General features: G+C 40.5%; 4 protein-coding genes and 1 non-coding gene across 5 annotated transcripts; 3 read left to right on the forward strand and 2 right to left on the reverse strand.

Annotated features, from left to right (window-relative positions):
- The first annotated feature begins 278 nt into the window (after positions 1 to 278).
- Positions 279 to 1,593, forward strand: LOC103944047 (carboxy-terminal domain RNA polymerase II polypeptide A small phosphatase 1-like). Its single transcript, XM_018646690.2, has one exon. It carries the CDS (start codon positions 378 to 380, stop codon positions 1,242 to 1,244), a length of 867 nt encoding a protein of 288 aa, XP_018502206.2. The 5' UTR covers positions 279 to 377; the 3' UTR covers positions 1,245 to 1,593.
- A 1,640-nt stretch (positions 1,594 to 3,233) lies between these two features.
- LOC103944048 lies at positions 3,234 to 7,136 on the forward strand. The gene is made up of 6 exons (XR_007260824.1): positions 3,234 to 3,452; positions 4,072 to 4,107; positions 4,571 to 5,425; positions 5,663 to 5,863; positions 6,191 to 6,387; positions 6,556 to 7,136. It is a non-coding gene; the product is annotated as an uncharacterized LOC103944048 (transcript).
- A 394-nt stretch (positions 7,137 to 7,530) lies between these two features.
- LOC103944049 (BES1/BZR1 homolog protein 4-like) lies at positions 7,531 to 10,736 on the reverse strand. Its single transcript, XM_009354443.3, has 2 exons — positions 10,501 to 10,736; positions 7,531 to 8,612 (listed from the first exon to the last, which is right to left on the reverse strand). Exons 1-2 carry the CDS (start codon positions 10,717 to 10,719, stop codon positions 7,836 to 7,838), a joined length of 996 nt encoding a protein of 331 aa, XP_009352718.2. The 5' UTR covers positions 10,720 to 10,736; the 3' UTR covers positions 7,531 to 7,835.
- Positions 10,737 to 16,351: 5,615 nt separating this feature from the next.
- LOC103944050 (heat stress transcription factor A-4c) lies at positions 16,352 to 18,943 on the forward strand. Its single transcript, XM_009354444.3, is given in 3 exon segments — positions 16,352 to 17,653; positions 17,803 to 18,591; positions 18,593 to 18,943. Coding segments are annotated over 3 exon segments (1,272 nt in total). The 5' UTR covers positions 16,352 to 17,437; the 3' UTR covers positions 18,860 to 18,943.
- Positions 18,944 to 19,098: 155 nt separating this feature from the next.
- LOC103944051 (transcription repressor OFP5-like) lies at positions 19,099 to 21,371 on the reverse strand. The gene is given in 2 exon segments (XM_009354445.3): positions 19,099 to 20,528; positions 20,531 to 21,371. Coding segments are annotated over 2 exon segments (1,188 nt in total). The 5' UTR covers positions 20,880 to 21,371; the 3' UTR covers positions 19,099 to 19,689.
- Between the last annotated feature and the right edge of the window lie 1,398 nt (positions 21,372 to 22,769).

Raw genomic sequence — 22,769 nt, forward strand, 5'->3', positions numbered from 1 at the left:
AAAAAAAAAAACAAATACAGAAGCTTCCTCATCCAAGAAAAGAACAAATATAGAAGGTTCTCTCAAAATGAAAAGAAGAAAAACAGATATGGCAGCCAGCCAAGCCCCCGAACCAAACCAACAACCACCGCTCCCCACTCAAAATAAACCCCCTTAGCCTCAGCTTCGGATCCGAACCTACACTGACGACCGTTACACCGAACCTAAAGTTTAAAAACTCCCCCAAACTCCCCACGCACCATTTCATTTCAAAACTCCACCTCTCTCTCTACATATATTTCTCTCTCTCTCTCGATTTCTCTAATAAAGTCTGTTGATTTCTCTCATCAAGATTTCGCAGAAGTAATTGGGAAAGCAAGAAATTGAATTTTGAGGAAATGGTGTCCAAGATTGTGAAGAAGAATGCCAACAGGCGACGCAATCGCGGAAAGTCCTCGGCCAGGAAGGAGGCAGTCGCGGCCTCCTCCGCCGTGCTAGCCTCCCTCTTCGATTGCCCGCGCCGCCTCTTCAAGCTCTTCGCGAAACTTGCGAGAATCGGCACGCCGAACCGCCACAGGGGCTTCAAGATCCTCAAGAAAGCCCAAGTCCACGAGGCGGAGACGGAATCTGAACCCGGATCGGGAAACCCGCTCTGCCGCAAGCTCTTGTTCGAGCCACCGCTTACGCCGCTGGTCTCTCCGGAGAAGATGACCGTGTTTCTCGACCTGGATGAGACCTTGGTGCACGCACAGGCCGACCCGCCGCCGGAGAAGTTCGATTTCATAGTGCGTCCGAGGATCGACGGAATCGAGATGAACTTTTATGTTCGTAAGCGTCCCGGAGTGGACGAGTTGTTGGAGAAGTTAGGGGCGAAGTACGAGGTGGTGGTATTCACGGCGGGGTTGAGAGAGTACGCATCGCTGGTGCTGGACCGGTTGGACCAGAAACGGGTGATTTCGCACCGGCTCTATCGAGACGCCTGTAAAGAAGTGGACGGGAAGTTCGTGAAGGACTTGTCCGGGTTGGGAAGGGACTTGAGCCGGGTGGTGATTGTGGACGACAATCCCAATTCGTACGTCTTTCAACCGGAGAATGCCGTTCCGGTCCGGCCGTTTGTGGACGACATGGAGGACCGGGAGCTGGGGAGGTTGGTGGAGTTCTTTGAAGGGTTGGATTGTGAAGATATGAGGGACGCTGTGAAAAAAATTCTTGGCAGCACTGGCGGCAGAGACGGCGGTGGATCGAAAGACGGAGAAGCAGTGTGAACGTCGTTTGGCTCAATGGGATTCATTTTCCGTTGAGTGTGTTTTGTTGAAGTTGAACAAGCATTGTTCAACGGGATTCTTCTTTTTTCACCAGATTTGGCTTGAATTGTAAACTCAGCTCTCAGCTCAGCTGCTCGGTCATTTATAATTGTGCATTGCTTAAAGATCGAATCTTGATCATCATTTCTTGCTGCAATGTTTGAGAGATTCTTCGGTGGGAGAAATGTTTAATTGTGACGGGAATACGGATGGTACATCACGTTTTTAATGTAAGTGGTGAAAAATTTTACTTTTTAAGTTACTAACTTTTTTAACACACGTCATTTATATAATAATACGTGGTGTACCATCTCGTGTACCGATCACACTAAAAAATTTCTCCTTAGTGGATATGTATGTCACTCGTCCGCTCAAGACACACAATCGAAATCTTCAACATTTGGGTCTCACATAGCCTGTTTTGGTGACTCCAGGTGCAAGGTGATCCCCCTTTGTGTGTTTTGGGCTAACTGTGACATGGTACACACTTCCAATCATTTTCTTGCGGTGTTTTGGTATCAAAATCCTTCACTCATTTCTTGTTGCAGTGGTATGGCTAGGGCATCGTGTTACCACTATCTACACCAAAATTCGACCTTAAATATCACTCAAATAAAATAAGAACACGAAATAGAGATGAATGTAATAAATCTTGCTACTGAGTACTAAGTGGGACTGCAATCATGCAATTTATATGTTAGGAAGCAAAGGTTTTTGTTACAAAATCCACTCTTGCCCTGCAATTTAGCTCTATGGAATCCCGGATTTAATGCCAAACCCCACATTTCCTGTGCTGTTGTTTAGGTCTATCGTCACTACGTCTTTGAGGGTAAGGGCCAAAGCAGAGGATCTAAGCTTCGTTCGAGCAAACGAATCTCTACTCGTTTTTGTTTTCCTTGTTCTTATGATCCAGCTCTACAACAAACTGAATGAGTTTTTGAAGTGGTACAACAAACCAATAATAAGATGATACGAATCACGCCAATACAACCACCATATCCAAGATTTCTCAGTGAAGATATATACCACCATTCCTCATTTCCGACCTCATTTATAATTCACCTTAAAATACAAATACACCGGGATCTATTGAAACTGTTTTTCAGCTTCTTGCCCCTTAAGTTACCGAGTACATACAGAACTACAAAACAATCGTATTGCCTACACATGACTTGTAGGACAACCTATGGCATGCCTTACTTAGTAGGACAAGCATACACCAACTCCTATTCAGAGTGGTGCTACTGCAGGCTGAGGTTGCAGGGTTCAAATTTTGGTTGGCTTCACAGAAAATTTTGTCAACTAAATAAATAACCCTCAAACATGTCCGGGCGGGGAGCTGTGACAACCAAAGATTCCAAAACCTGATTGCCCTACACTTGAAGGGATCCTTTTCATAGCAAAGTCCTTACGTAATTTACCTTCCTAGTTCACTTATAGAATCCTCCATATGAAAACATTCACAAAACTCTACAAAATGTGCCTCAATCTCTTTCCAAGTATCACATTATCTTACAACTCAAGCTTCCTTATTATCCAAAGAGTAGCTACTTTCACACTCTCATTTTCTCCGTTTGCACTCCTCCCCTTGTCTTTACGCCTTGATTCTCCTTCCGTTTGCTCATTTACCAAAGCGCAAAAACACGCTGGACGAGAGTGCAAATCGAGAAAATGAGAGTACGAAAATTGCCACCAATCCCAATTCTTCAATGAGCAAAACCACAATCTTCTAATCCACAACAATCACAATTTCAATCACATCCCATCAAGACTCAGATCTTCAATCGAAGAACAGAAGCAATTTCATTTCGCAAAACATCATTTACAAATCACAAGATGCAGTATGCAGTTGCAGAATTCAGTACTCAACTCAATAAATTAAACAATTAGATCAAAGCCGAAAAGATTTGAAAAGCCGCTGACTTCAATCAATCAACTCAAAGCTTACTGATGATTTCTGCTGAGCCGGGAGTAGTCAATTTTGCAAGTAAAGACCTGAAGTGGCAACCGCAAAGCCTCGAGCTTGGGGAAGCACATGTCGTTGAGGACGTCGCTGCGGCACCACCGGCACTTGGGGTTGCGGGAGCACTGCGATTCCGACGACATGTCGTTGCAGTTCTGGATCTGACTCTGATTGCCTCCGTTGTTCCTCCTTTGGCTGCCCGACAGGTCACGACCCGGACGCATCCGAGGCTCGGTTCCGTGGCACGAGCTGCACAGAGTAGCTAAGAGGACCAGGACCAGGATAAAGGTCGCGGCTTTAGAACTCGGACCTCGGGACTCGGTTGCCATAGGTGGTGAGTCGCTGCCTCGGACTCTCTGCTGCCGGTTCGCTCGCGGGAATGTAAGAAGCAAGAACACTACCTTGTAAATAATAATTATTTATTTTCCATAAAAATAATTATTAATTAAATAGAAGTATATTAAAAGAAAAAAAACTCGGAATTAATAGAGAGGAGGAAACGTTTAAGAGAGAAGACTGACCTAGACGACAATACAGCTTCTTCCTCTTCCTCTACTCCTTAACCATTTTTCAATCTTATTGTTTTTCTATGCTTTCCCAATCAAATTTAATTTATTAATTTTCGATTTCTCTCCCTCCTAATTTCTTCATACGTCGCAGCAGAATCCGTTGCGATTTTCCTTGATGATCAGTATATGCCCACGAAGAACATAGAGATTAAAGATCGAAGCTTGATTTGATTAAACTAATGGACGGCCCCCGAAAACTGAATTCTGAGGTTGAGCCGACGATTTGGCTTCTGGGGTTTCGGATTTTTCACTTCAGGGAGGCACCCTCCGCTCGAATTTCCATTCTCCGCCGGTAATTTCAATTCTCTATTGCTTTAAATTGAATTGGGTTTTTTTAATGTTATTTGATAGTGTGTGTTTAAGTTTTCTATTCAATTTTGGGATTTGATCCTACGCTCTGTGTGTATCTTGACGTATTCGATTATTATTCGTTGATATGAAGTCCCAAAATTTAGTTGGTATTGCCTCAGCTACGAGAACAATTAGGATTTAGGGTTCCTTTTTGAGGTTCGGAAGTAAAATTCAATTCGGAGAGATGGAAAGTTACAGTATTTTGGTGGTTTTTCGTTGTTTTAATTTTAGGGTTTCTCTGAAAATAATAGTGTATAGGTGTTTCTGATTAATTTTAGGTTTTGATTTTGCTGCCTGTTAATATTGCTAAGTGCTTGCGGCGTGCTACTTATTGAATTGAAAGTTTGAATCTATTCGAAATTGGATACACCAAACGCTAACTGGTGCTGTTTTGTGGATCACAGAATGATGGAGTTGATAATCATGGAGAGCAGAAGCATAATGATGATCGAATAGTGACAGAATCTGGAGAATGTGACTCTGAGGTTCATGGTAAGGAGAATGGGGAGCAAAGAAAATACTTCTATTATGAAGCTCCACTTTCTGAAGAAACGGGGGTTTGGATACCTGTTTCCGTTCCGCCTATGTGGGAAGCTGAGCATGATGAGTGGGGCAAAGGTTTCTACTCTAATGGGGGATACCTTCCCGAGAGTGACATGGGCTGGGGCCAGTACATTGGGGACGAGAAGGAGCTGACTATGTGGGATGTGATGGTAGAAATGTTGCTTGCAGCCCGTGGGAAAGTAGGTTCATTAGCTTCAGCTGATACGTACGGATGTAAACTTTCGTGGATGTCAGGTAATCTCCTTGATCAAGCGTGGAAAGAAATGGCCCAAACACTCACAGATGCAAATTTTGCTAATGTAAGAGAACTCATTGAAGCTGAACCCCCAAAATGGTTGGCCGATAGTTCTGCATCTTCTTGTATGCTTTGTGGTGTGCACTTTCATCCAATCATGTGTTCTAGGCATCACTGTCGGTTTTGTGGAGGAATATTTTGTGGTGACTGTTCTAAGGGAAGGAGTTTGATGCCGGCAAAGTTCCGTGTTGCGGATCCCCAACGAGTCTGTGATGTATGCTGTGTACGACTAGAGTCTGTCCAACCATACTTAATGGACCAAGTAAGCCATGCTGCCCAGGTGCCAACCCAAGATCTTACAGACCTTAGTACTTTGAGGTCATGGATTAATATTCCTTGGGGACAGTCCATGGAGTATGAGATATATAAGGCGGCAAATGCAATTCGTGTTTATAAGAAGGTAAGAAAGCCCAATATCTTAGTGACTATTGTTGCTTAGGCTTTATATTTTTGTTGTCTGACTTAAATAAATTTGGGCTCTAATTTTTCCCTGCATGGATGATAAACGACGGTTGGAGAATTCATGAATATCGTTATTTGTAGGATATTAACATGTATTCATAAATTTTGAATGACATTGTCTTCCTAACGTTCTTGAGTTTTCTATAAATGCTGCTCATGGAATTAATTGCCTCAGGTATGTTCACTAAAGCCTGAGAAGTCGATTCCAGATTCCATTCTGAGACAAGCAAAAGGCCTTGCAATAATCACTACTGTGAAAGTTGGAGCTATGGTTACTTACAATATCGGTACAGGAGTTGTGATTGCTCGTAGAGAAGATGGCTCTTGGTCTCCACCATCTGCTGTTTCTACATTTGGTATAGGTTGGGGTGCGCAGGTACGATTATTTCACTGTGTCTCCAGTCTTACAATTAGCAATCACTATGACAAAGATAGCCAGTTCATACCTGCATTTAGTATACACTTCAGGTTTAGTAAAATGGAGGAACATCATTAAGATTAAGCAGTTTTTCAGAAAATAATTACTTACCATTTTAGAATTTTTTTTGTGTTGTCTATGGCTATTTTAAATTGGATCCTTATTCCCAAATTCCAATTTAAATGTAAGTGCAAAAGGTTTGAAATGTGATATTAAATCAGCGTGTGTTTTGCATTTTTCTAAGGATTTAAAAACTCCATCCTCATGCCTCCTTTTTGGTTGCAGGCTGGAGGGGAGTTGACAGACTTTATCATTATTTTGAGAACAAGTGAAGCTGTAAAGGACATTCAGTGGTAATGTGCATGTATCAGTAGGAGCCGGTTTGAGTGCTGCAGTCGGTGTTGTTGGAAGGGCAGCTGCAGCTGATGTTCGAGCCGGAGATGGTGGTCGCGCTGCTTGTTATACATACAGCTGTAGTAAAGGTGCTTTTCATATGCATTTTTTATGTCTCTTCTTACACCATTTTAATTATCTACGTAGCATACATCAGCATCACGATGTTTTATCTGTAGTTTCTTTCATTTTTCTTTTTCTTCATCTTCCATTTTGAGCGGTTTCCTTATGATCGTACCAATCATTTCGATTTGCAGGTGCATTTGTTGGATGCTCACTGGAAGGTAGTATTGTAACCACCCGCACGAAAGTGAATTCTCGATTTTATGGCAGCCAGTCAATAACTGCAGCAAATGTTCTTCTTGGCTCGTTGCCCCAACCCCCTGCCGCTTCTACTCTCTATCGTGCTCTTGCAGACCTATATCAGAAGATCGAGCAGTGACCCCAAATCATTCGCTGAAGATTGCCGGGTGATCATGGGGAAACAAATCGTTGAAGTTTGTACATTATGTGCATATATGCTCTGAAGCTTTCCAATGATGAAGGTTCGTTGCTGCCATTCTTTGCCCACGAAAAACTTTTTCTGGGACTTACCGTGCACGCGGAGGCCATTGCAAGGGAGGGGCGAAATATGTTCCTTATTTGGAGCCACTGTATATAAATTATGCTCTCAATTTCTCTCTGTAAATCTGACATATATTCTGGAGAAAGCCAAAACTTACAGAAACAGTATTTCTTTGCAAAAGAAATCAGAAATGTAGTATTTCGTTGGGAAACTTGTTTTGTCACTTGTTTAGATCAGAGATCAGTGTTTAAAATATCTATGAAATTGTCGATATTTTTTGTCGAGATATGCAAAAAATCAAGGATCAATATGGAAAGGGTTGAAATGCAAACTTCACTTTATATCGTCGAGATATAGGAAAACCAATTAATGATGATATTTACCGTTTCAAAACAGAAATTTGTCAGAATTCATTGCAGAATTTAAATTTTCGAGTTTATTTTTGAGATATTTTTCTTTAATTTCGATTAAATCTAAATGAGTTAATATACCCACTTCCATTGTAGAATCTCCATCATTTTCGACGAACGCAACCGGTATCAATACATAATGAACATTCACATCTGAAATCCGACTCAATGATAAATCGAAAATCCGAAACCAAACAAACAAACAAGGAAATGTATCAATCCTTCCAAATGGTAAGAAAAATTTGACAAAGCATGAATTTAAAAGAAGGGGCAAAAAAACACCACCATGAACTATTTATAATTAAACTTTTAGTCCTCTTTTGTTAACAGAAGGATCCTACTCTCTGTACTACTAACTCATCAACTGAAACACCCAGTAGACATGAAGTCGAAACTTCGCAAGAACCCCAATCAAGAGACTCGCACACAATTATCTTCTAACCCTATTCGCTCAAACCGCTCTATCTTCAACGCCAACGTAAGTACTTAACAAACAAAGCCGGTAAAGTCGAGGAATTCTCCAAATGCTGGATCCATTTCGCCGCTAATCGGTTCCTCCAACTTACCTAGTCCGAGTGCTCCCGAGCGTAAGTTCGAGATCATCTGATACGCATTCCTCAATCCTCTCACCTTCCCATGGCTTCACTAATCCTGTTGTGTTACTGCCAAATGCAAACTCCGCTGCCATCCCATCCGACATTGGGATGTCACCAGTGTGATCAATACTTGCAGCAACTACCGGGGAACATGTTCCACTTTGCCCAGGAGTCCACATCCGAGACCCTGCACCTGACAAAGCCTCCTTCAAGTTAAAAGGGTTTTTCGAGACAAGGCTGAATGTTGGGGATGATGGGCCACTCTGAGGAATTTGCAGTCCAGCAAGCCATCCTGAGTCAGGCAGAACCTGGCGACCGGGGCTTGGTGGGGTGGACGAAGGCAGGAAAGGGTAATGCTGCCCTGCCCAGCTTGAGCCAGCGACTGCTTCATCCCAATCGCTCTTGGTTCGAGGAGTTCGACAAGTTGGGGAGCTCAGCGGTGGGGTGACTGGAGCACTTATGGAACCCCCTTGAACAAAGAATTGGGGGAGCTTGGACATGGCAGACGATGAGCCTGATGAGAGCGTTTTAAGCCATGGGATCAGAGAATTCGCATCAGCATTACCGTTTTCATTTGCATGGTAGCGGGCGGGACTTGGGAAGGAAGATGAGGCAGGACTTGGATTGTAGGATGCGCCAGGACTCGGATTGTAGGATGCACAGGGACTTGGCTGGTACGATGAACATGGACTTGCTGAGGTAGAACCCCCCATTATGTCCATGCGATCCACGGGTTTGCATCCCTACAACAAAGAACACATAAAGTACGGTGAGACAAAGAACATAATATGGTGCTGAAAAGATGCTACATTAACCCTTGATGTCTAACAAATGAAGAAACACAATTTTCTAGCAGACATAAAACTGTGTTTCATTCATTGTTTTCCTAAAAATGAACAGACAAAATAGTTGATCGAAGCAGAAAGATTTGTCCTTTATCGATTATGCTTTACAGCTATGTTTTCTGTACCAAAGGATAACACAAACGAGCATAGTTCTACAATCATCACTTCCACAGTCATTGCCAGTTCGAAAAAGCATTGAACTAATGATGAAGTCTTATGAAACTACAATCCGGCTAGTAGCAGGAGAAAAAAACTCGCATACACTCGAGTTTCACATCCTATGTTCCTATAGCAATCATCGCGCGAGGTGACCTAGTCCAACAAGTATAGGAAACTTAGGCCATGCTTGTAATTTGACCAATTGCACCAAGATTCAGAAGTAAGACACAATTAAAAGAGGGAGCAATAATGTCAAACAGTGGATGCATATTGGTTACACGACCCCTCCACGACACGCCATCTCCCAACATGTTCCCTCTCCATCACTATCTCAAAAAAACCCACCGCACACGCTTTCCTGCCTCGGTCGCATTCACATTTTTAGCAAAAAATGAGAATCCAACGAGAAAAATCACCCCTTTTCTCACCTAAATCTCTTTCGGGCTAAAACCCTTTTTTTTTTTTTTTTTTGGTGTCAAATAAATATATTTAAAAAGTCGTACACAGTGCACTTGCAGTGCCACAATGAAGGTAAATCTATCACAACATTACTAACTACAATTAGGTATCGAACCCATCAGCACAAATATCAACTCCGACAATTACATGAGTCAATTTCTATCTAAATAAAAACAAATAACACTAAATTATACGTAATACGTCGCATATTTTAATCGCTAAGAGAAATTTCCACTTTCTAAATAAAAATCTAATTATTAGAATAAACACCAAGATTAAAAAAAGGGATAGAGCACGGGCCCACAAACCATGATATGCCATGTTCTCAATCTAACGGAAAAGTACTGCTGGCGATTACCCGCAAATCTCGGAAAACAGGCCGTATAACTCCAAAAATATAAAATAAAATAAAAGTCATTGGTCGTCGCACCCATTTCGGTGTATAAAGACCGAACTGCCCTCACAGTCTATCGGAGAGTGTAGGCGCGTGAAGTAGTACTTTCGTGCATGATGAAACGGTAAGTTTACCGCAGTAAAAGGTATTTTCACTGCAGATTCTCAGAAGAAGTTTATAAAAAAAAAAAAAAGGGTCGAAAGAACATTCAGTCGCATTAAAGCCATGTGAAAGTTGACGGTGGGTCAAAAAGCCAAATGATGAAACTACCCTTGGAGAAACCCAAACGGCCAGCATGGATCGAATATGCGGGGAAGGTCATTTCCCCGGTCTCGCAGGGTAATTTGGGAACACAAAAAGGTTTGCAGGTCTCAGAGTCTTGAGTTCGTCGTGTTCTGGAAAAGAAATCGAAAGCAGCTGCAGAAGCGAATCTCGAAGAACCTCGTGCTCCGTGCGCACAACCCCTCTCGGCGTTCACGAGCTAACGTGCGCCGGTGGCTAAGATAACTGACTAAGAAATCAAGCAACCGAATCAATCTCAACCGTCGATCACGACGATCGGCACCAGACTAACCACGAGCTCCGCCGCTTAAGCTACCTTAATCGAGAGTTTTCAATAGCACAAAAGAAAAACCGGATCGGTAACAATTTACTAACGCCGCCGGCGCAATTTAACTGCGCCGGAGCAGATTTGCTAGCGTGCGCATTCGAGCTGAAAATGCTTTGAAAATTGAGAGAGAGAGAGAGAGAGAGAGGGATGAATTGTGTGTGCACCTTTCGGTAAGTGGTACCGTCTTCTTCGACGGTCCAGCCGGCTTCGTTGCAGAGAGCTTTGAGGACCTCGTTGTTGTCGCAGTGCTTCGGGAGCTTGTAGTTTCCGTACATCCGCAGCCCGGAGTAGATCTTCGCGGCGATTGCCCGGCGCCGCCGCTCTCGCTTCTTGTTGTTCTCTCTCTCCTTCCACGTCGGCATTCTCGTTCCCGACGTCATCATTCGGTCGCCCAGCGTTTCTTATTAATTTTCGTGGGGTACCAAACGGATCGACCCGCAAGTGGGGAGGACCGGTGGCGCGAACTGGCCGGCGAAACGGGATTGGCCCTTTTTGGTGGAGACTGAGCGGTTTTATTACACAGGGATAGAAGAGAAGAGCAGGGGGCTTTGGAGGAGAGCGAGCTAAATAGAACGGGTGAATGTAATAGCCCCTGGATGAGGACAATAATTACGAAGAGTACCACTCCTTTTCTATTGATTTTTCTTTTCGTTCTGACTCCGGAATCACGGGGCTTGGCACGTGTTTAGGTTTTTTAAGGTCGCGGGTGACGGCCTCGGACTTTCGCGGCAGCTAGGAGTGAATACGGGGTCGTTTTGAATAATAAGCAGCATTTTACATGAGAGGAGGATTCTCTCTTCTTCCCTCCTCTCCTATTTGAACGATTACGGTTTAATCACGTCAATATCTTATATTGATTTTTTTATAAAAATAATAAGATAAAAGAAAAATATTTAAAAAGAAAGAAAAAAAGGAGATGAGAATAGAAGGAAAAAGGATCCTACTCTTTTTACATGATCACTTTGCTTCTTGATTTATATTTTGATGTTCCAACAAAGCCAGGCAGGAGTGATTACGTGATAATGACAGGGATGGGCAAAATGGGAAATTTGAGAGAGGGTGGGGGTGGATTGGGGATAAGGTTATGATTAGGCTTGTCATGATAATTGTATTTGTGGTCCATATAAACAAAAAAGGAATTTGCACAAATGTCCCCTGAATTTTTTTGGGATGTGTTTATTTACCACCCAAACTAAATTTTTTGTTCAATTGTGTGCGGCTAAATTGCCACCTCTGTTATGTTATGCTAACTATGTTGTTAAGTTTAAGGTAATTTTGTCGATTTCTATCTAAAATACTTTGATCAAAATCTTTAAATTTATATAAACAATTAAAAAGGCGAAGAGAAGGAAAATTAGGAAATACATTGCAAAAGGTCAAGATGGAGAGAATGAGTTAGGGAAGAAGAGAAAGATGAAGTGGAGGAGGGATATAGACAAGTGGAGTTGCGGAGGAAAATACAGGAAACACAACAGAGGAGAAAAGACTAACTTGGGTTGTGTTGTGTGGGGGGTCATAGAAATGAGATTATAAGTCGCAAGGTTTGACATCGGGTAGGGGCCTAACGGCTCCGAGTTGTGAGACCAGGTTGGTATCTAAGATGAGCCTCGTGGAATTTGAATAGTGGTAGTGGTGATTGTGCTGCCAAGAGGAGGGATGGTTAATATCCAGCAAGTGGAGGCGTGGGGGGGGGTGGAGGAAGGTATTAAGTCTCATTGTCTTTCTTCTTCTCTTTTCAATATTGTATTTCGTTATTTTAGAATTTTTTTTATTTAGTTTGAGTTTTCAATAAATTAAAAGATTAAATTAGATCTGGCCTACATGAAGAAGGGGCTTACTTTAACGAAAAAATTAACAGAAATCATCAAAGGTGGTACATTGGCACCAAAATTCAAGCCTAGGTGGTGTTGGACAAAGGATTTAGTTTAGGTGGCGAATGCACACACTTCTAATAATTAGGTGGTGTTTGTGCAAATTCCCCAAAACAAAACATCAAACGGTCACATTCACTTGACCAAATTGCGTACTTTGACCAACCTGACAATTGACTGGCCCTAATCTTTTCTAGGTCGCTCTAGTTGGAGTATTAGACTAGGCTTCAATTTCAACCAATACCGACATATTAAAGACCAAACTATGAGTGAGTTAAGGGTTTGAACACCTTCAAATATATTTGAGCATGCACAAACCTACGGGTGGGAAAAGTTTGAGTACGTAATCGATGTGTTATAATATATAGAGAAGTGTTATTGATATTTTAAAAATTTTATTATACACTTCTCATAAGTGTATTTTTCTTTCTAAATATAGAAAGTTTGAAATATAAAATGAGAATTTTGAAGTACCAATAACAATTCTCAATATATATTATACGACAATCTTTGCATAATACAAGTACATGGTGTGATATTAAGAACACGCAGTGGTCAGACTACAAACGAATTGTTAACACTGTCTAGAATAGTGACTATCTAAAATGTTAACAACAAGGAGCGATTGTCTCTAATTGGTAGCTCAAGTGGGCAACAGTCCACTCGATATTAACCATATTAATTTTCTCACTCTCCTCAATTTGTCTCGTGTCGCTCATTTCACAGTATCTTTTCTTCTTTAGTTTCAAGGATCAGCTCACTACAGTTTGCATCGTGAGTTAAAGATGTTTTGTTGTCAACTGTTTGTATATCCGCACATGCTAATGTTAACTTATACAACTTTTACAATACATTCATGATTATAAATTAGTGACAAGTAAATGGTTACGAACAACGCTTTAATTAGACTAGGAGTAGAAGTAATAGTGTAATGAGAAGTGTTAAAAGGACTTTCTCAACGTGAACTCTTTATAAACTCTCTATCACCAATCATTTCACAAGGTCAATTCTCGTACCAACATTATAAAACATTGTGTCAACAATATGAGTGGTAAAGATTCAGAATCACTTTTAAGAGAGTCTCCTTACAAATTCTGGTGTGTAATTAGCTACTAAACCCTAGCCTAGGTTACCTGTAGGTTGGAAGCGTAGCGTACGTATAATAAAAAGTCAAAGTTGAGATGGTAAATGATTTGTTTAGGGATGTGGGGGGCAGTTTAAAGCGGCGGGGCCGGGGTTGCATGCCGGCGTGCGGTGGCTATGGGAAGTCTCTCTCTCTCGCTCTCTCTCTCTTTGAGTTTGCAGCCAGTACTTTTGTCTTTTGTCAGTACTCTGTGTGTGTGTGTGTGTGTGTGTGTGTGTGTGTGATGTGTGACGGTGTCAGTTGAGTTTGTTTGGGTGTTGGTTGGTACTTTGGATTGGGGTGCACTGTGTGAAGCGTGATCCGCCATGCACTGACTGGACTAGTGTCCTGTGTTCTGTTAGGGAGGTTCACGTGACAAATGCTGGTGGTGGACCGGGTATTGATCCAATATGTATGACTGACAGCTGACTGACATGATTCACATCGAGGCGGAGGAGGTGGTGAGCATTTTGTGGGGCCCCTAAATATCTGCTGTGCGCCACCTTCCAAATTAGCTGGTCTTTCGGCTTCTCACTGATGGGGGCGGGCCGGGCTCGCCATCCCTCTGGCCCTCTGCCTCGTGCTCGCTTTCTCAACACTGGTTTTTTTGGTATCGCATCAGGTGGTTTCTGCCACTTTGTAAACTAGGTGGTGTTTAGGGTATTCATAGAGAGAGGGGCGATTTCTGCAATCTCCTATTAGCGTCTTGCACTATGTGTAAGTAGAGTCAAGAGACATTGTGAAAATCACTTTTTTGTGTTGATATTGTTACGTTGTGAATACAAAGCTATAATGTTAGATAATAATTAACTCAAGTATTGATCTGCATTTACACGTTGGTAAGAAAATCATCTTTCGTGCAGAACATTGTTTTTGTAGATAAAGTTGCCTCTACTTTAGTATGTATATGTATAATCACGTAGTTATTCATAATTGTTTGATTAGATAGAATCGTATCCACATGTATGGTATTCATAATTTGTTAATCTTGATATGATTTTTGTTGCACTGAAACAAATTGAACATTCAACTTATTCATAATTTTAATTTATTATTCAACTCTCCAACAGCACTTGCAATCTCTAAAAAATGGTTAATTAACGATGATATGATTTCGATAGTATTGTTTTGTTGAGTTTATAAAGTTCTGATGTGATTTATATGATGTAATCCTAAATTGGGGTATAGCTTAAAACTATAACGTAGAAGTTTGTAAAGATATATAAACGAGAAACCTGCAATTTGTCAATTGTCAGCTTGCTATTTGGACAATAATAGTCTCTCACTTTACAAACTTCTACGTTATGTCCAAGCCGATGCCTCATGGGCCAATCTATTTTCTCATTCAAGAAAGATAAATGATAAGAAGACTATTCAAAGTTGGACTTTTCAAGGACTCTCCACTACTTCATTTTTTTGTTCACAATTCTTGTCTTAACATTATAAAAGATTGTGCCAAAAATATGAGGTGACAGAAAGTCTATGGAGAGTCCCACTTTTGAGATAGTCTTCTTAGCATTTCTCTTTCATTTTTTTCAAAGAATGACTGGCATAAAAGGATATACCAACATCATAAAAGTGAGACTCTTTATAGACTCTCCGCTACCTCATATTTTTTATAAATTCTCATGCCAATATTATAAAATATATGTGCCACAAAACATGAGGTAAAAGGGAGTCTCACTTTGAAGGAGTCTTTTAGCATTTCTCTTTAATAAAATCATACAACTTTTAAGAAAATTCGTCATAATTTTAAATATATTTTTCGAGAAGCTAGCAAGACGATTGAGTTTGCTAATTAATGACAAGAGAAACTTTAAGGAAACTCTCTCAAAAATGAAATTCTCCATAGACTTTCTGCCACCTCATTTTTTTTATACAATATTTTATAATGTTAACACATAACTCGATGTCAAACAGTGAGATTAAATAAATACACGTATTTGTACTTATCTAACCAACTTGTGGTAGTGGCGTATTGTCAAACCACATGTACAGTAGAGGTTAGAAGATAATCGCCTTTTCTTTGAAAAACCGCCAAGTGATGGTAATGTTTATCACTCTATTTATCACTGTTAGATGAGTTTAAATTTTGAGATTTATGCATGTTCACTACACGATTCTCGAAATTCAAACTCATCTAACGGTGATAAATAAAGTGATGAGTATACATCATATTAAAGGTGGTGAGCAAAAATACTTCCTTTATTTTATTAAACAAACACGGCCTTACGTGGCTCCAATTGGTGGCAAATACGCCGCTAAAGCACGTGGGTCAGCACCCTTCGTTGAGACAAAATGACACAGTAGCAAGGTCGTCTCCAAGCATTTGTCCGAAAGCTAACTTAATCCGAATACTCAAATAAGTAATGTGAAATCACTCAGTACTACGATCTGATGATATTCATCTTTATTTGTAAGTAAGAGATCTTAAGTTTAAATTTTGTAGATGACGAATTCGATACTAAATTAGGTTGTACCTTGTATGATTTAACCGAAATCTCTGTCCCCGTATTATAAAATATATCATTGTACTAAAAAAAAAAAGTAATGTGAAAAAATTGAATATGTGTGGTGACTTCAAAATCCAATCAACTTTTCTCACTTTTCAACGATGAAGCTTTGTAACAATTCGAAAAAGTCTACATTTAATACAACGCGAAAGTACGAGTAAGATTCAAAAACTTACATTTAATACAAAGCAAAATATACTACTGAGATTAAAAAACCAAATCTTATACATTCATTACTTTTACGATAATATGAATGCACTTAAAATGTAGAAAAATGTTAAGGGGACTCTCTACAGAGACCCTTTGCCATCTCATAATTTAACTTAATTTTCGTGCTAGTATTATAAAATATTATGTAAAAAACATAAGACGTCAAAGAGTTTATTTATTTAAAATCCTATTTTTAAAGTGGTCCTTTAGCATTGATCTAAAATGTTTTGTCTCTATGTCTTAAATTATTTTTCTAGTGAATAAAATAATTAAATCCTCGGGAAAAATAAAATTCTGTACGCGTTTCGAAAACAAGGATCCCCAAATATTCGGCCCATTCGAATCGTTTTTGGGGGCTTCGCAGTCGAATTTGCTCGCCCAAAGCCGATCACCCTCTCTCTCTCCTCTCTGCAACTTCCTACTACTGACCCCCTCTATTCTTATCAACTTCTCGTTGCTTTCGCTTCAAGCCTTCCGTTCCATTAATTTTTTTAGTTTTTCAAACCTCCCGACTTTTCAAAGAATGCGAATTGAAACTGTAGTTTCGTTTCCGGAAACTGTTCCAACGAGCTGCAAAACGACTCGTCAAAAATGCGATTTTGTTTCGAATTCTCCAACTAAATAAATCAGAGTTGAAAAGTCATCTGAGATATTTGATTTTGGTCAATTGCTGGATTCTTGTTTCCGTTTCTTCGGGGTTGACTGAACTGCGACTTCTGGTAATTAGCTAGAATTTTCAGTCGTCCCCATTTGGGGTATTTTTATTGGGTTGAATTTCGAGTCCCCATTTGAAAATTCAATGCGATTTTCATTTGGGTTCTTCTGATTCAATGGAAAGTTAAGGTCTTGGAAGGTTCTCTTTTGAAGGGTCTTCAGCTGGGTTTTGGGTCCCATTGATATTGGAAAGTTTCGTTTTTGGGTTGAGATAATGTAAAATTTGAGGTTTTCGAATCGAGTTTTTGTGAGTTTGAAGGGTTTGATTTTTTTTCTGGGATTTTAGAGTTTTGTGGGGGGTTTTCGGGTGCTCTTGATTCATTGGAAAGATTCGTTTTTGGGTTGAAAAATGTAAATTTGAGGATTTCGAATCAATTTTTGGGTCCTGCGTATACAAGTGAGCTTGAAGGATTTGATTTTTCAAGAATATTAGAGCTTTGAGCAATGAGGAGTGGTTGATCATTTAGCTAACCTTAATTCATTGGAAAGTTTCGTTTTTCGGGTTGTAGGCATGTATACTCGAGGTTTTCGGATTGGAGTTTTGGTCCTGCATACACAAGGGAGCTTGATGGATTTGAACTTTCTGAGATTTTAGAGTTTCCGAGATGGGGTTGTTGATTTAGTTCTGGGTTTTGATTTGGTTTGTGGGGAATTGAATCAATTGATTAGGATGGAGGAAGTTCAAGGTGGCACGAGTTCGCTGCCTCCTTTCCTTTCCAAGACATATGAGATGGTAGATGATGCTTCAACAGATTCAATTGTGTCATGGAGTGCCAGTAATAAGAGCTTCATTGTTTGGAATCCGCCGGAGTTCGCTAGGGATTTGCTGCCAAAGTTCTTCAAGCACAACAACTTCTCTAGCTTCATCAGGCAACTCAATACCTACGTAAGTCAATCGAGTTTTTTAACTCAATTCCGCTTCAGTTTCAGTTTCAGCTTGCTTTCTTTTGCTTCTGTTGTTTGACATTGGTGTATACGCATTTATTGTATGTTTGTAGTTTTAGTTGCTTAAAGTGATTTGAATTATTACAATAGGGTTTTAGAAAAATTGATCCGGAGCAATGGGAATTCGCCAATGACGATTTTATTAGAGGTCAGCCACACATTATGAAGAATATCCGTAGGCGAAAGCCGGTGCACAGCCACTCTTTGCAGAATCTTCAAGTCCAAGGGCAAGGGACTTCTTTGTCCGAAGCTGAACGGCAGAGTATGAAGGTTGAAATCGAGAGGCTTAAGCATGAGAAAGAACGCCTTGGTGTGGAGGTACAGAGGCATGAGCAGGAGCGGCATGGATTGGAGTTGCAGATGCAGTTCTTGATGGACCGTTTGCAAGACATGGAAAAGCAGCAGCAAACCATGGCGGCTTTTGTGGCTAGGGTTTTGCAGAAACCGGGGATTGCCTCCAATCCTGTTCCGCAGTTAGAAGTCCGTGAGCGAAAGAGAAGGTTGCCAAGAATCAGTTGGTCCTTCGATGATGCTAACAGTGGATATAATCAGATGGTTAGTTCACAAGCTGTAATTAGAGAAAGTGGGAGTATGGAAAAGTTGGAGCAGTTGGAGTCTTTCTTAACATTTTGGGAAGATACCATTCATGATGTTAGTCACAATAACATCCAGGTTGGTTCAAACCGAGAGGCGGATGAATCTACAAGTGGTAACGAAAGCACAGCTTTGTCTTCCATACAACTGAATGCTGACATTCGGTCAAAATCCCCTGGAATTGACATGAATGCTGAACCCCCTGCTTCTGTTGCTCCCAAGCCTGCTGCATCACAATCCTCGAAAGAACAAACAGCTGGAATTGCTGCTTCTGCGCCCACCACCTGCCTTGATACAACAAACATCTAAAGAAAAAACAGATGGAACCACCGCTTCTGCAGCCACTGGGGTCAATGACGTATTTTGGGAACAGTTCTTAACAGAGAATCCTGGTACGTCGGAAGCACAGGAAGTTCTGATCGAAAGAAAGGATTCCGATGGTAAAAAGAACGACAGCAGACCTGGTGATCATGGTATGTTGTGGTGGAATATGAGGAATGTAAATAACCTTACAGAACAGATGGGGCATCTTACTCCAGTAGAGAAAACTTGATATTACTAGTTCTTTTATTCCGGTATAAATTTAGGTATGAATACTTTGTTCTGGCTATATATAGATACTCTGTGTTTGAGTTCATTTTCTTCTTGATTATCTTTATATTCTAATTACTATTCTTATACCTATAAACTAATATAACATCGTTTAATTATTTTTATGTAAGAATTTTACGTGCTTTTAATCTCGCTCTCCTTATGATGGCATGTACGTTAATCAACAATTCACAGATTTTCATCCACGTTAACTTTTGTTATTAGACAATTTGCTGCGCTTCATATGGCTGTGCACATGAGTCTGTTAACCCAGTTGCCTTGAAGTTCAATGATCTTAATTCTGTTTCATTCCAACTGGGCATCTGGTGTTTGGTTGACTTGATAGTTCAACGAAGGGTCTTCAGCTCGAGTAATTGCTTCTTTTTCTATAGAATTTATATTCTTCGCTGAGGATATCTTCATGTGACACGACTAGTTGTGGGAAATACATAATTCTGAACTCATATGAAATGATTGTTTACAGCCTTATTACGCATCTCCTGTTTTGACGAAGTTCTCTGTGGTTGTAGGTTCCTCTCGATAAGTAGCATTTTTACTTTTGATTTGAAGAACCGTATGAATTTTTGCGGGGTTTGACGATTGAAACTGGGTTTTACCACCTTAATCTTCCCCGCATTTGTGCATCTTACACACATTGTAATTCTACATTTGCATTGCTTAGTTAACTTTCACAAATTTTGAAGCAGTAAGAGCAATTAGAATTAGAAAAGTAGTAGTGTTATCTACTTTACAATTTGGCTACAAGTTTTGCTATCATTAGCTAAAGAGAAATTAGTCACTGCCATATTGTTCATGCTGTAGTTCAGTACCGAAACAGGTCCGGTTCATGCCAAACCATACCTGCCGGAATACCTTGATGATGAGATCATGGTATTCGTCGGAATTCAAGGTTAGGTAACAAGCCAAGAGCTCTTCCAGATCCTCCGGCTGGGTTATCTTTTTCTCCACAATCATCTCAACCATGGAGTCTCTGAAGTCCTTCTGTGGGTCGAACGAGCACTTCACCACTGCAAAGCTGTTCAACCCTGTTCTTACCTGCTGTACCGCTCTCTCCTGAGCCTCACTTTCAGTCTTCAGTTTGGCCTTCGTCATGTCTTCGAGAGCCTTTACTTTGCAGATTTCGACCCTTGAAGCTGTCCGCGGAGAACAAACTCTGACTTTGCAACTCCTCCTTGTCCTTCTCCTCTGCAATTCCCTGCTTATGTAGAGAGATTTCCGGTGCTTCTCGCTCTTCGACTTCACGTGTTCCATCTTCCTTTCTTTCAATCTCTGCCAATCTGAACTCTGTTTTTCTTCTGCAGTCTCCGGGTTCAAAGCTTCTTCCTCAATTGTTTCCAGACCGGAAGTTCTCGAATTCCGTGAAGGTAAATCTTGATTCTTTACTGCTGCTAACATTTCCAGTACATCATTTCTCACAGAAGCTGTTGATCTGTCTTCTTTCTTAATCGCTTCTCGTTCGAATTCCTCCTTTCCGAAAACTCTTTTGTTCGTCATCCATTTCGAGTCTTTAGCAGTCCCAGGTTTATGCATGCCCATCAACTTCTGAGACCCTTCTCTTCCCTCCACTTTTGTACCACTCTTTTGAAACCCTCCACAAATGGATTTCCGACGTCAAACTCATCATCCGAATCGTACCGCACCGACCTCAAAACCCCCCTGTCGTTATTCCCTTCAGCACTATCTTCCCCAAAAGACAGCCTCCAAAACGCATCATCCTCGTCATCATCCACGCCATGAAACCTCCCACCACCATGACTACCACACCTCGGCAAATCCAAAGGCGGAGAATTCTGCTTCTCTTTCCGGTTTCCCTTCCCGGGTTTCGGTTCCGAATTCCCACTCTTGTGCTTGAACTTGGAAAGCCATGAACTTGGAAAGACATGAGAGATCAGAGAAGGCTTTGAAGAAGAAGAAGAAGAAGAAGTAGGGGGATGCTTTTGCTTTTTGGTACCCCACTTCATGATTAAATTCCACCGAAAATCTGAATTCCAAAAGGGAATTTGGACTGTTTGGATTTGCAGAGAAGGAAGATTGATCAAGTTGTAGGGTTGTAGGAGCTTAGAGGAAGGAGGGAGGGACGGTTAATAGGAACGTGGGTGGGTGTGGGCAACGGGTAGTGTTTTTCTGGATTTGTTTTTCAAAAGAAAGGCCCGCCCTAAATCTTGTGACCACTCACCCACTTTTTCCCTACTTTTGTGCCTTCTTTTTTGGGATAAAAAGGAGAAGCAATTATGTGTTGTCTCTGCCCATCATAGCATATTAGCATTAACCTCACCACAAATTGGAGAGATTTTTTCCTGTACCGAAAACATGATCTAAGTGTCGTAAATACTTGAAAATAAAAAATCAATCACTTGTACTATAATATTTGATGTACTGGACGGTGTTTCTTGTACACTGAAAATTTTCTCCACAAATTGGAGCGGCTTCACATTCATTAATGCATGAAAACTACATATTCTTGAATTTGATTTGCTATAGAACAATTCATTTATTACAACTTATTACAAAGTTAGAAACTAACTCAACTGAAAGCAAGTTGATGAGCAATTATGTGGTTAGAAAGGAGAAAACTTGTGTAGACAATCAGATCACATGTACTGTCGAATTTTTATAGTCAAACAAACATGAATTTTTTTTCTCTCGTGATCAAAGACTATTTAGTGTATACAATGATATAGAGCTCACTTTGATGACTAAGTGTAACTGTTTGGAAAAATTCTTGAGTGTTTCTGATTCTAAATAACTATGCATTCATTTTTATCATCACGTGACTAAAAACACATATAGGATTAAATATGAATTGTGAGATTGCATGCTTAATCAGGTTTTTCCATTGTCGTAGACATTTACTAGAGTTTTTTAATACAACATTATGAGGGGATGGGAAATTAAAATATTCTACTAAACGGACACATGTGACATAATTAATTATCAAACTCGTCACCTATAATTACACGTTGTCCTATTTATTTATTTCTGTGTGTTTTGGGTTTTGTTTGGGGCACGCATATCCGTTTGTCCTTTTATTCCTACTTTTTGCTTTGTTGCTTTGTCTTTGGTCCTGAGTTTTGTGTCTTTCTATTCAGTTTGGTCAAAAAGATTAGTACAGTGGGCCACTGGTCAGACTAGTTGAATGCAAAAAGGGCTCGATTGGTCGAATTGGGCTGGACTGATCTGAAATTTGGGAGGGAACCAAACATGAGAATTGCTAACCCACATCTAGATTGGGCTCCTAAACTTAGTCTTGTTCAATTTAGAATGCATATGAATAATCTTGTGACCATCAAGTTTAAAACACGTGCATAACATAAATTCGGTCACGTGGAGCATGCGCAACCGTTGGACGTTACATATGAACCAATCTGCTATGTTACCACGAAGAAAGTTAGGGTTCCACCATAAAACCAATTGTCAATATTAAGAGTAGTTCAGCCTCTTATAAACCCTTGCATGGTTTGATCTTCTCAAATGTGGAACTTTTGTCCTCACACTCTCACATAACTAACTTGTGATGGGACATCTGTTCCTACAACTCTCATTACAGATCTCCCATCACTTAATTGCATGTAAATCTTTCTCCTGGACCGTGTCAACGAATTTTCTGATACACAAAATCTTGTTTTTTAAGTTGCTCGCATTAAATTCAACGAGAATACTATTCTTGTCTAGAACTGTTGTTTCCCTGCCGTAAAACGCCCGGTCAGGAAAATTTCTCAGCCGATTCAAAGTCACTAAGTCATGCCTGCAATTTAAATTTTAATTTCGACCCTTTTGGTTGCATTTCTTAGCACATTCAAAGCAACTAACAATGCTCCTGTTGAGTATTGATATGGTCAAAGACTCTCAAT

The sequence above is a fragment of a genome, unplaced genomic scaffold (genome assembly GCF_019419815.1).
Source record: "Pyrus x bretschneideri cultivar Hongxiangsu unplaced genomic scaffold, Pyrus_bretschneideri_v1 Contig33, whole genome shotgun sequence".
In the NCBI taxonomy this organism is placed as follows: domain Eukaryota; kingdom Viridiplantae; phylum Streptophyta; class Magnoliopsida; order Rosales; family Rosaceae; genus Pyrus; species Pyrus x bretschneideri.